Genomic DNA, 12983 nt, shown 5'->3' on the forward strand with positions numbered 1-12983 from the left:
TATTTAACTATAGACTTTTTAAAGTTAAATATACAGCATCAAATTTCAAAGGTCATCACTAAAAGAATAAAAGTATAAATTCTAATGAGGAGAAGAAAAATGAATTGTGGATAAAAAACATGCAGAAACTTAGGTGTATGCAAGCAAGAAGCATAGAAAAAGCAAGATAAGTAGAAATTTAAAGCATAGTAAATTGGCCGGGCAGAGTATTTCATGCCTGTAATCCCATCACTTTCGGAGGCCGAGTTAGGCAGATCGCTTGAGGTTAGGAGTTCAAGACCAGCCTGGCCAACATGGTAAAACCCAATCTCTACTAAAAATACAAAAATTAGCCAGGCATGGTGGCGCTGGCCTGTAGTCCCATCTACTCAGGAGGTTGAGGCAAGAGAATTGCTTGAACCCGGGAGGCAGAGGTTGAAGTGAGCCAAGATCACACCACTGCACTCCAGCCTGGGCACAGAGCAAGACTCCGTCTCAAACAACAAAACAAAACAAAAAACATGGTAAATCAAGTCCAAATATATCAAGAAGCAAATAAACTTAAATAGGTTAAACTTCACAGATTTTTAAAGTTTAAAAAAATCCAACTATGTGCTGTTTACCAGAGGCACACCTAAGTTTAAGGACACAGAATGTTTAAAAGTAAAAAACTGAAGAAAGAAATACCAGATAAGTACTAACCAGAAGAAAGTTGGTATGATTGCATTAATATATGCTGAAATAGGCTTGAAGATATAAAACTTTCTTACAGATAAAGAGTAACTACATAATGACAAAAGGTTCAGTTCAGTCAAAAGTTAAACAATTCTAAAAGTGTCTGCACCTCATAAAATAGCCTCCAAATATGTAACACAAAAATGGAAACAGCCACACGAAGAATGTTTAAATCCACTATCTTAGTGGGTGATTTCCATGTACTTCTATTAATTATTAATACACTAAACAGATTTTTAAAATGCAGAAAGGATAAAGAGGATTTGAACAAGGTCATAAGTTTATTTATTGATAATATATAGGACTGTGCACCCAATAATTAGTCAAAACGCCTCAAGCGTACATGATATAGTTATAAAAATCTGTCATATCCTACATCATAAACAAGAGAACAAATTGCAGAGACTTGGTATCACACAGCCACATTCTTTGTCCACATTGCAATTAAGTTGAAAGTCAGTAACAAAAAGATATAGAAGAAACCCCCATGTATTTCAAAATTTAAGAGTCAAAGAAGAAATCCTGATGGAAGTAAATTATTAAGTATTAGAACTGAATGATAATGAAAAAGCTGTATGTCCAAATAAGTAGAGAGCAGTGCAAGTCAGTATTTGAAGGGAAATTTACTGGCTTAAATAATTATAGTTGGTGTGCACCTGTAGTCCCAGCTCCCTGGGAGGCTGAGGCGGGAGGATTGCTTGAGTGCAGGAGTTCGAGACCAGTCTGGGCAACATAGCGAGATCCCATCTCTAAAAATAAATAAATAAATAAGTAAATAAGTAAATAAAAACATATTTGAAAAGAAGACAGGCTGGAAATTAATGTGCTAAATGTCTGGCTTTAGACATTATAGAAACAACAGTATCATAAATCTAAATAAAGGATAAAGAAATATAAAGATAAGAGCAATAATTATAGAATTCAAATATAAGGCACAGTAGAGGGTGGCAAAGCCAAAAGTGATTTTTTGAAAAGCCTAATAAAATGGACAAACCTCTGGTGACACCTATCAAGAAAAAAGAGAAGACATGGATAAATAACATAAGGAGTAGAAAAGCAGACATAGAAAATATAAATACACCCCAAATGACAAAAATAATGTAATCTTCTTAACTTTATTCCAATAAAATTGAAAGCTTACATAAAACAAGCCAAACTCATACAAACTATAACTTATGTAAAAATGACTCAAGAAGATGAAGAAAGTCTGAATAGTCCTATAAGTATTTTAAAAAGTGATACAGTAGTTGAAAGTCTTAAAGAAAACATAAGGCCTAGATTTATGGGTAAGTTCTAATCTTTCAAAAGGTAGATAATTAAAATATATTTTTAAAAAAACTCTTCTGGAGTGTGGAAAAAGAGAATTTTCCTCAACTTATTCTGTATGGCTAGTTTTATCTTAATAATAGAACCAGTTAAGGACAGTATTAAAAAGGAAAATTACAGACTGGCTTTATTTATTAACACAAATGCAAAAATTTGAATCAAAATAAAAGCCAATCAACTCTAGCAACATCTAAAAGAGATAGTACACCATGAGCAAGTTTATTCAAGGAATGTAAGAGGGGTTTAACATTAGTAAACCTATAAATATCATTTGCCATATAAATATAATAAAGAAAAAACCATATTCTTCATCATGGTACATGCAGAAAAAGAATTCGATAAAATTCTGCACTCATTCACGATGATAACTCTCAGCTCAGTAGGAAGAGAAGGCGATTCTCTTAAAAAAAGGGTATTTGCCAAAAACTTACAAGAGCTATCAGCCTAAATATGGAAATGTTGAAAGCATTCTCTTTAACATTAAGAATAAGTAAGGATGCCCACTAACATTCCTTCTGTCCAGTGTTTTACTGGAGATCAGAACCAACATAGTAAGATAAGAAAAAGAAATTATAAGCATAAGGATCATCCCTTCTTAGCCTTTTGGCTAAGATCAAGTATAAGCATAAGGATCAAAAAAGAGGAAACAAAACTGTGTAATTGCAGTTAATATATTGTCTACATAGAAAACAAAATAATTACAGATACATTTTAGAAATAGTTATTTTAGCATAAGATCAATATTTAAAAATTAATTGCTTTCAAAATTATTTGCCAGAAGTGATAGAAAACAATTTTTTGATTGTAGCAAAATATAAATAACATAAAATTTAACATTTGAACTATTTTAAGTTCAGTGGCATTCAGTACAGTCACACTGTTTTGCAGCCATCACCACCAATAAAAATGTTTTTAAAAATATCACTAATAATAGCATAAAAACTGTGTCACCTAGGAATATATTTAGAAAGAAAAGGAAGTTTTATAAGACTACATTGAAAGATATAGATATTAGACATTAACAAAAATTTAAATAAATGGATAAATATACCACGTACATGCATAGGAAGACTCAATATCATCAAAGTTTCCATTTTCATCACATTGATCTCTGTATTCAATATGGTTCCAATCAAAATCTCAACAAGTGTGTCATTGAATTTTTTAAACTTATTCTAAAATGATAATAGAAAGGCAAAGAGCCAAGAATAGTGAGAACCTACTGAAGAAGAAAAATAAGGTGGAGGAGCACCTTATTAATATAAAGTTCTGATACTTAAGACAGTGTGGTATTGGCAAATGTGTAGACAGATTGACCAGTGGAACAGAATAGAAAGTTAGAAACAATCACACAGGAAGATGGAAATTTCATGTATGACAGAGATGGCATTGTAGATCAGAGGAAAGGGAGAGATGTCTCAATAAATGCTTCTGGGGTAATTGATTATCCCCACAGAGAAAGATGAAATTAGATCCCTGCCTCACACCATGTATAAAATCAATTTCAGTTGTAAAACTTCCATAATGAAATAAAATAATAAAGGAGACCATCATTAAGAACTTGTGGTATGGAGCAAAAGTAAAAACAAAAGCACAAATCATGTAAGTCAATAAGAAAAAGATAGCCCAATAGAAAAATGATACCAGAAAAGAGGTAACATGTTCAACATCATTATTAATCAGGTACATGAAGACTACAATGGGAAGAATTAAGACACTTGACAATACTAAGTGTTGAAGAGGCTATGGATCAACAGGAATTTTCTTTCTTTCTTTTTTTCTTTTTTTTTCTAATTTGAGACAGGGTCTCACTCTGTCACCCAGGCTGGAGTTTAGTGGTGCAATCGTGGCTCACTGCAGACTTGACCTTCCAGGGCTTAAGCAATCCTCACACCTCAGCCTCCTGAGTAACTGGGACTACAGGCCCGTGTCCCCACACCCAGCTAATTTTTTGTAGAGAAGAGATCTCACTTTGCTGCCTAATCTGGTCTCGAACTTCTGTGCTGAAGTGGCCCTCCTGCCTCAGCCTCCCAAAGTGCTGGCATTACAGGTGTGAGCCACCATTCCCGGCCCAGGAACTTTTTTGTTTGTTGGAGTGTAAAAAAATACCATTTTGGGGCCGGGTGCGGTGGCTCACGCTTGTAATCCCAGCACTTTGGGAGGCCAAGGCAGACGGATCATGAGGTCAGGAGATCAAGACCATCCTGGCTAACACGGCAAAACCTGTCTCTACTAAAAAAAAAAAAAAAAAAAAAAAAAAAAGAAAAGAAAAGAAAAATTACCCGGGCGTGGTGGCAGGCAGCTGTAGTCCCAGCTACTCGGGAGGCTGAGGTGGGAGATTGGTGTGAACGCAGGAGGCGGAGCTTGCAGTGAGCCGAGATCGCGCTACTGCACTTCAGCCTGGGTGACAGAGCAAGACTCTGTCTTAGAAAAAAAAAAAATACCACTTTGGTATTACTACATAAACTTGAAAATTTACATACTTTGTGACCCAACAATTCCACTCTTGGGCATATACAAGAGGAGCTCTTCTACACGTGTGCCAGCAGATGTATGCAAGAGTGTTTATGGCTGCATTGTTTATAATGGCAATATGCTTGAAATAACCACAATACCCATTGATAGGGGAATAGAAAAATAAGTTGTGGTGTATTTACAAAATGGAATGCCAGACAGCAAGGAAAATGAATGACTTTCAGCTGTATTTATCTAGGAAGAGCAGTGTTGAATAACAGAGCAAGTCCCAGGAAATATCTATAGTAGGATACCATTTTTGTAGATCTCAAAAACGAGCAAAATTATCTGGTATTTTGTTTGTTATATGCATATACACACAAATATATTTGATAAAACTTTTTTTTTTAAAGAATGATTGATAAGGGGAGATTAGGAATGGAGAGGAACAACCACATAGGTTAGTACATATTGTTGATAATGTAATTCCTGGGTTGGGTAGTAAGTTCACAGGTGTTCATTACAATATGCTTATAACTACATATACAGCTATTATAAATATTTTGTATGTACTAAATAATATAGTAAACATGAAAAAGTTACAGATTCAGAAAATCAGTTGTATATGCAGAATGATCATTGTTATATTAGCATTAATTTTAAAAAGACAGGAAATAGGTTATATTATTTCTACTTTTCTGAGTTTAAAAATTTTTTCGAAGAGATGTGACTTTTACAATCAGGAAAAATGTGAATTTTTGTTTTATTTTATTTTTAGAGACAGGTTCTCTTTCTGTCACACAGGCTGGAGTGCAGTGGCGTGATCATAGCTCACTGTAACCTTGAACTCCAGGACTTAAGCGATCCTCCTGCCTCAGCCTCCCAAGTAGCTGGGACTATAAGCATGAGCCACTGTGCTCAGCTGAATCTTGATTTTATATTAAATAATTTCTTTTTGCCAGAATTTCAATGCTTAAATAATAGAATGCTCTGATATTACAGTTGAAAGAAGAAAATTTAAATCTGAAAGGGAAATCAGTCATTTGAAAATATACACACACCAGGGCCTGTCATGGGGTGGGGGGATGGGGGAGGGATAGCATTAGGAGATATACCTAATGTAAATGATGAGTTAATGGGTGCAGCACACCAACATGGCACATGTATACATATGTAACAAACCTGCACATTGTGCACATGTACCCTAGAACTTAAAGTATAATAATAAAAAAAGAACATATTTTGACTAAAAATATTAAAAAAAAAGAAAATACAAGGTTATTGTTATTTTTCTGAGTATACTCGATTTTGCTTTTATCCCTGTTTCCCTTTTGAGCTTTCTAAGTATTATGGATGATTTGACAGTGGATGCCACAGACTGTTGACAAGTACAGTTACATAACGAGAAAAATAAATAAGAATTATAATGAGTTTCAAATATATATTTTTTATTCAGTAAGATTAGCAAATTCTAGGATTGGTATTCCCCACTACATATAATGAAAATTCTTCTTTGTGAAGCTTTCATTATAAGCAAAAACATATTAATAAATAATGCATGTGGCAGTTTGGTAATAGGAAGAGTTTCTAGGTTATGGTAACCATTTATTTTTGTGTTCATTTGAAGATAGTTTATTTCTCCTATATTATTAAAGATCCCTAGGGTTCAGTAAAGTATCTGTTGACCTGAGATTTCTGTCATTATCCTAATTTTTTTCAGGCCTTTTTTTCCTAAATGAGTGAAAACTTTTCTCCGTTTTAGCAGGATCGTGCTATCTAAACAAGCATCATTCAGGAATAGCCAAAACACAAAAAGAGGGAGAAGATGCTTCTTCATATAGCAAACGGTACAACCAAAGTATGGTTACAGCTGAACTTCAGCGGCTGGCTGAGAAGCAGGCAGCGAGACAGTATTCTCCATCCAGCCACATCAACCTCCTCACTCAACAGGTACGGATGGTCTGGGGTGCCCAAGATCTCTTTGGACCTGAGGATAGAATTAATGACAGGGTACTTTGTCTTTCCCTGTCTTTACTATTCCCATATACTGATGCCTCTTGAATGAGTATTATTAATAGTTAGTTTCAAGCTGAGGATCAAGTTTTTCTTCTTCAAATTTAAAGAAAATAACTTTCTGTTACAGGCATTGTGAAGTAAGTCTGTTACTGGATATGATGTACCTATTTCATGGATAAACAGACTTGAATGTTCATCTGTAAATATAATTTTAAAGGATCTTTAAAAATAAGTTCTTTTCTTTGGTAAAATTTTCCAGTGAGTTCTAGTCTTATAAATCTTTTTACCAGAATTTTATAACATTACCCTTTAAAAAATTTTTTTTCTGTACTGCCTTTTATTTCATGATCTCAGGATGTTTTATGGGTAACTGATTAATTTCATATTTTATTATACCCTTATCCAATATAATATCATTCTCCCCATTTTACAGATGGGGGAACCTGAGGCTGAAAGAAGTGATGTGATCAAGGTCATTCAACAAGCTGGGTGGATATAAATAAATAACAGCATATTGTCCTTATGCTATATAGATATTAACAATCTTGCAACACAGTGAAGGTAGATGGCACTTTCAAGAGCTTTATGAATTCTCTTTGTCCTTCTTGCTGGTTATCCCTATGGTGTTTAATTGAAGAAAAAGCCATATCTCTTATTCCTTAATGCTAAATGGCATCAAAGTCCTCCAAAGGAATTATCGTAATTTAACTCCACAGTTATATTTTGCTATGTTGCTGATGTGCCAAATTCCTTAATTGGTAGTAACTCTGTAGTGATAATCAAGTCTCCAAAAAAGTGAAGCTGAAAATTACTTTAAGTACATGCTAAAAGTAGGCAACACACTGCTCCCTGGTGGTACCCTACTTATCTGTATAAAATTTAGGACCAAAACTAAAGCTAAGCCTCTCATGGACTTAGTTTTACTTCAGCCTCATCCCAGCGTGTGAAGCAGTAAGTATTTTCTTTCTCAAATCCTTAGTTGTTTGAAGGGAGTAAATAAGAAGGCCTAATGTAAAATAGGAAGCAAAGAATATTACAAGAACAATGTTGATTCTTGGAGGGAGTTGGGTAGTTAGATTTTAGTGATAGAATGATGGGAAGAGGGAATAGGATACCAAGATACGATGGGAAGGAATTTTCAAATTAAGTAAGTGGCTATGAGACGGGAAAGGCCAGTGCTCTGCTACACTTTTATCATTGGGTCACTAACTAGATTATATGCTTCCAGTTTATAAATGGGCAGCTAGAAGCACCAAGACATTGAGATTTTGTGATTGTAGTAAAAAAAAAAAAATACCCAAAATAGCCAATATTAGTACTTACCTATTTCTAGCTCCTATCGTTCGCTAGACTGCAAAGCTTACAAAGTGAAAAGATCCTAATCCTGTAGGAATCCAAGGTGACTGTATCCTGATTGGGAAGTCATCCCCCTTCAGTTCATTTTTTTCATCTATAAAGAACTTCAGTGCCAGTGAATTAAAAGTCCATTAGACTGTGGTTTGTAGGGATCTGAACTTGCCATTAGATGTCAGTGTTAACTTTTAGAGTCTTGGTAATAGGGTGGTCAGTACTGAGGGAGGTGCTGTAGGATGTAATAAGCAGGATGGAGTAGTGGAGAAAGAGCTGGATTAGCCATCCAGAGACTTGCCACTGACTCCTGTGTGATCTTGAGCAGTTCACTCCGTTGTTATTCTGACACTGACTCCTGTATGATCTTTGGCAGTTCATGCCACTGTTCTGTCACTGATTAGCTATGTGATCTTGGACAGTCCACTCTACTTTTCTGACACTGACTAGCTGTGTGATCTTGGGAAGTTCACTCCACGGTTCGCCTGCCACTGACTCCTGTGTGATATTGGGCAGTTCATTCCATTGTTCTGACACTGACTAGCTGTGTGATCTTAGACAGTTCACTCTACTCTTCTCCTGACGCTGACTAGCTGTGTGATCTTGGACAGTTCACTCCACTGTTCTCCTGCCAATGACTAGCTGTGTGATCTTGAGCAGTTCACTCAACTTCTCTTAACCTCAGGGTCTTCATTGATTGATGAGGAAAATACAACAGGGTCATGAGGATATTATGCAAAACCTCTAAATGCAATATATGTGGAAAATATTGTTATTTCAGCCATAAAAGGCTTTCAATAGTAAATGGATTCTAATTTGGTTAGAAACGAGTTTTTAGATAAAGTGTACTTTTTAGTAGTTTTTCAAAAATTATTGTGGGTACATAGTAGATATATATATATATGGGGTACATACGATTTTTTTTATTTCAGTAGGTTTTTTGGGGAACGGGTGGTGTTTGGTTACGTGGATAAGCTCTCTAGTGGTGATTTCCAAGATTTTGGTGCACCTGTCACCCAAGTAGTGTACACTGTACCCAATGTGCAGTCTTTTATTCCTCACCTTCCTCCTACCCTTCCCCCCAAGTCCCCAAAGTCCATTATATAATCCTTGTACCTTTGTGTCCTCATAGCTTAGATCCTACTTATAAGTGAGAACATATGATGTTTGGTTTTCCATTCCTGAGTTACTTCACTTAGAATAATGGTCTACAGCTCCCTCCAGGTTGCTGCGAATACCATTATTTTGTTCCTTTTTATGGATGAGTAGTATTCCATGGTGTATATATATACACACCACATTTTCTTTATCTACTCATTGATTGATAGACATTTGGGCTGGTTCCATATTTTTGCAATTGCAAATTGTGTTGCTATAAATATGCATGTGCAAGTATCTTTTTCATATAATGACTTCTTTTCCTCTGGGTAGATACCCAGTAGTGGGATTACTGGATCAAATGGTAAATCTACTTTTAGTTCTTTAAGGAATCTCCATAGTGTTTTCCATAATGGTTGTACTAGTTTACATTCCCATCAACAGTGTAAGTGTTCCCTTTTCACCTCTTCCATGCCAACATCTATTGTTTTTTGACTTTTTAATTATAGCCATTCTTGCAGGAGTAAGGTAGTATTGCATTGTGGTTTTGATTTGCATTTCCCTGATAATTAGTGATGTTGAGCATTTTCTCATATGTTTGTTAGATATTTGTATATCTTCTTTTGAGAATTGTCTATTCATGTCCTTAGGCTTTTTGATGGGATTTTTTTTTTCTTGCTGATTTGTTTGAGTTCCTTGTAGATTCTGGCTATTAGTCCTTTGTTGGATGCATAGTTCGTGAAGATTTTCTCCCACTGTGTGGGTTGTCTGTTTACTTGGTGATTATTTCTTTTGCCTGCAGAAGCTTTTTAGTTTAATTAAATTCTATCTATTTATCTTTGTTTTTGTTGCATTTGCTTTTGGGGTCTTGGCCATGAAGTCTTTGCCTAAGCCAATGTCTAGAAGGGTTTTTCTGATGTTATCTTCTAGAATTTTTATGGTTTCAGGTCTTATATTTAAGTCTTTCATCTATCTTGAGTTGATTTTTGTGTAAGGTGAGCGATGAGGATCCAGTTTCATTCTTCTATATGTGGCTTGCCAGTTATCCCAGCACCATTTGTTGAATAGGGTGTCCTTTCCCCAGGTTATGTTTTTTGTTTGCTTTGTCAAAGATCAGTTGGCTGTTAAGTATTTGGCTTTATTTCTGGGTTTTCTATTCTGTTCTATTGGTCTATGTGCCTATTTTTATACCAGTACCATGCTGTTTTGGTAACTATATCCTTGTAGTATAGTTTGAGTTTGGGTAATATGATGCCTCTAGATTTGTTCTTTTTGCTTAGTCATGTTTTGGCTATGCAGGCTCTTTTTTGGTTCCATATGAATTTCAGGATTGTTTTTTGTAGTTCCATGAAGAATGATGATGGTACTAAATTGCACTGAATTTGTAGATTGCTTTTGGCAGTGTGGTCATTTTCACAATATTGATTCTACCCATCCGTGAGCATGGGATGTGTTTCCATTTGTTTGTGTCGTCTGTGATTTCTTTCAGCAGTGTTTTGTAGTTTTCCTTGTAGAGGTCTTTCACGTCCTTGGTTAGGTGTATCTGTAAGTATTTCATTTTATCTTTTGCAGCTGTTGTAAAAGGGGTTAAATTCTTGATTTGATTCTCAGCTTGGTGGCTGTTGGTGTATAGCAGTGCTACTGATTTGTGTACATTGATTTTGTATCCTGAAACTTTACTGAATTTATTTATTAGATCTAGGAGCTTTTTGGATGAACCTTTATGGTTTTCTAGGTATATGATCATATTGGCAAACAGCAACAGTTTGACTTCTCTTGAATGATTTGAATGCCCTTTATTTCTCTTGTCTGATTGCTTTGGCTAGGACTTCCAGAACTATGTTTAATAGAAGTGGTGAAATGGGCATTCTTGTCTTCTTCCAGTTTTCAAGGGGAATATATTCAACTTTTCCACATTTGGTATAATGTTGGTTGTGGGTTTGTCATAGGTGGCTTTTATTACCCTAAGGTATGTCCATTTTATGCTGATTTTGTTGAGGGTTTTAATCATGAAGAGATGATGGATTTTGTCAGATGCTTTTTCTGTGTCTGTTGAGATTACCATGTGATTTTTGTCTTTGATTCTGTTTATGTGGTAGATCACATTTATTGACTTGCGTATGTTAAACCATGCCTGCATCCCTGGTATGAAACCCACTTGATGATGGTGGATTATCTTTTTGATATGCTGTTGGATTAGGTTAGTGGCAGAAATTGCAATTACTTGTGTACCAACCTAGAATTTTGTTGGGGATTTTTGCATCTGTATTCATCAGAGATATTGGTCTGTAGTTTTCTTTTTTTGTTAATGTCCTTTCCTGGGTTTGGTATTAGGGTGTTACTGGCTTTATAGAATTATTTAGGGAGGATTCTCTTTTTCTCTGTCTTTTGGAATAGTTTCAATAAGATTCATCTCAATTCTTCTTGAATGCCTGGTGGAATTCAGCTGTGAATCCCTCTGGTCCTGGACTTTTTTTTATTGGCAATTTTTAAATTACCATTTCAATATTGCTGCTTACTGTTGTCTGTTCAGAGTTTTTATTTATTCCTGGTTTAATCTAGAAGGGTTGTATATTTCCAGGAATTTATCCATCTCCTCTAGGTTTTCTAGTTTGTGCACGTAAAGGTGTTCATAGTAGCCTTGAGTTATCATTTGTATTTCTGTGGTATTGGTTGTACTATCTCTTGTTTCCATTCTAATTGAGTTTATTTGGATCTTCTCTCTTCTTTTCTTGGTTAATCTTGCTAGTGGTCTATCAATTTTGTTAATTTTTTTTTTTTTCAAAGAACCAGATTTTTGTTTCATTTATCTTTTGTATTGGGTTTTTTTGTTTGTTTCAATTTTATTTAGTTATGCTCTGATCTTTGTTATTTCTTTTCTTCTGCTAGGTTTCAGTTTGGTTTGTTCTTGTTTCTCTAGTTCTCTGAGATGTGACCTTAGATTGTCTATTTGAGTTCTTTCAGGCTTTTTGATGTAGGCATTTAAAGCTATGAACTTTCGTCTTAGCACCGCTTTTGCTGTATCCCAGAGATTTTGATAGGTTGTGTCACTGTTATCATTCAGCTCAAGGAATTTTTACATTTCCATATTGATTTCATTGTTGACCCAACGACCATTCAGGAGCAGATTATTTAATTTCCATGTACTTGCATGGTTTTGAGGATTCCTTTTGGAGTTGATTTCCAATTTTATTCCATTGTGGTCTGAGAGAATACTTGATATAATTTTGATTTTCTTAAATTTGTTGAGACTCGTTTTGTGGCCTATCTTGTGGTCTATCTTGGAGAATATTTCATGCGCTGATGAATAGAATGTGAATTCTGCAGTTGCTGGGTAGAATGTTCTGTAAATATCTGTTAACTCCATTTGTTCTAGGGTATGGTTTATGTCTGTTGTCTCTTTGTTGACTTTCTGTGTTGATGACCTGCCTAGTGCTGTCAGTGGGGTATTGAAGTTTCCCACTATTATTGTGTTGTTGTCTGTCTCATTTCTTAGGTCTAGTAGTAATTGTTTTATGAATTTGGGAGCTCCAGTGTTAGGCGCATATATATTTAGGATTGTGATATTTTCCTATTGGAGTAGTCCTTTTATCATTGTGTAATGTCCCTCTTTGTCTTTTTAAACTGTTATTGCTTTGAATCTTTAAAGTTTGCTTTGTCTGATGTAAGAATAGCTACTTCTGCTCACTTTTGGTGTCCATTTGCGTGGAATATCTTTTTTCACTCCCTTACCTTAAGTTTATGTGAGTTTATGTGTTAGGTGAGTTTCTTGAACTTATATGTTAGTTGAGTTTCTTGAAGACAGCCGATTTTGTATCTTTTAAGGGGAACATTTAGGCCATTTACATTCAACATTATTATTGAGATGTGAGGCACTGTTCTGTTCATCATGCTAGTTGTTGCCTGAATACCTGGTGACTTTTGCATTGTGTTATTGTTTTATAGGCCCTGTAGGATTTGTGCTTTATGGAGGTTCTATTTTGGTGTATTTCGAGATTTTGTTTCAAGATTTAGAACTTTCTTTAGCA

At 35.1% G+C, this 12983-nt stretch overlaps 1 protein-coding gene across 50 annotated transcripts in view; it reads left to right on the forward strand.

Annotated features, from left to right (window-relative positions):
• Positions 1 to 12983, forward strand: part of TTLL5 (tubulin tyrosine ligase like 5) — a 295613-nt gene that overhangs the window by 126044 nt on the left and 156586 nt on the right. For 29 of the 50 annotated variants that reach the window (XR_010123769.1, XM_054448030.2, XM_063651918.1 and 26 more), the window contains one exon: positions 6257 to 6444. Coding sequence is in view for 49 of the 50 variants with exons in the window: in XM_054448030.2 (XP_054304005.2) it covers positions 6257 to 6444 (188 nt within the window). In the remaining variant the exon portion in view is untranslated. The remainder of the gene's footprint in view (positions 1 to 6256; positions 6445 to 12983) is intronic. The other 21 variants (XM_054448025.2, XM_063651919.1, XM_054448044.2 and 18 more) reach the window with 1 other exon arrangement.

Source organism: Pongo pygmaeus, chromosome 15, assembly GCF_028885625.2.
Source record: "Pongo pygmaeus isolate AG05252 chromosome 15, NHGRI_mPonPyg2-v2.0_pri, whole genome shotgun sequence".
NCBI lineage: Eukaryota > Metazoa > Chordata > Mammalia > Primates > Hominidae > Pongo > Pongo pygmaeus.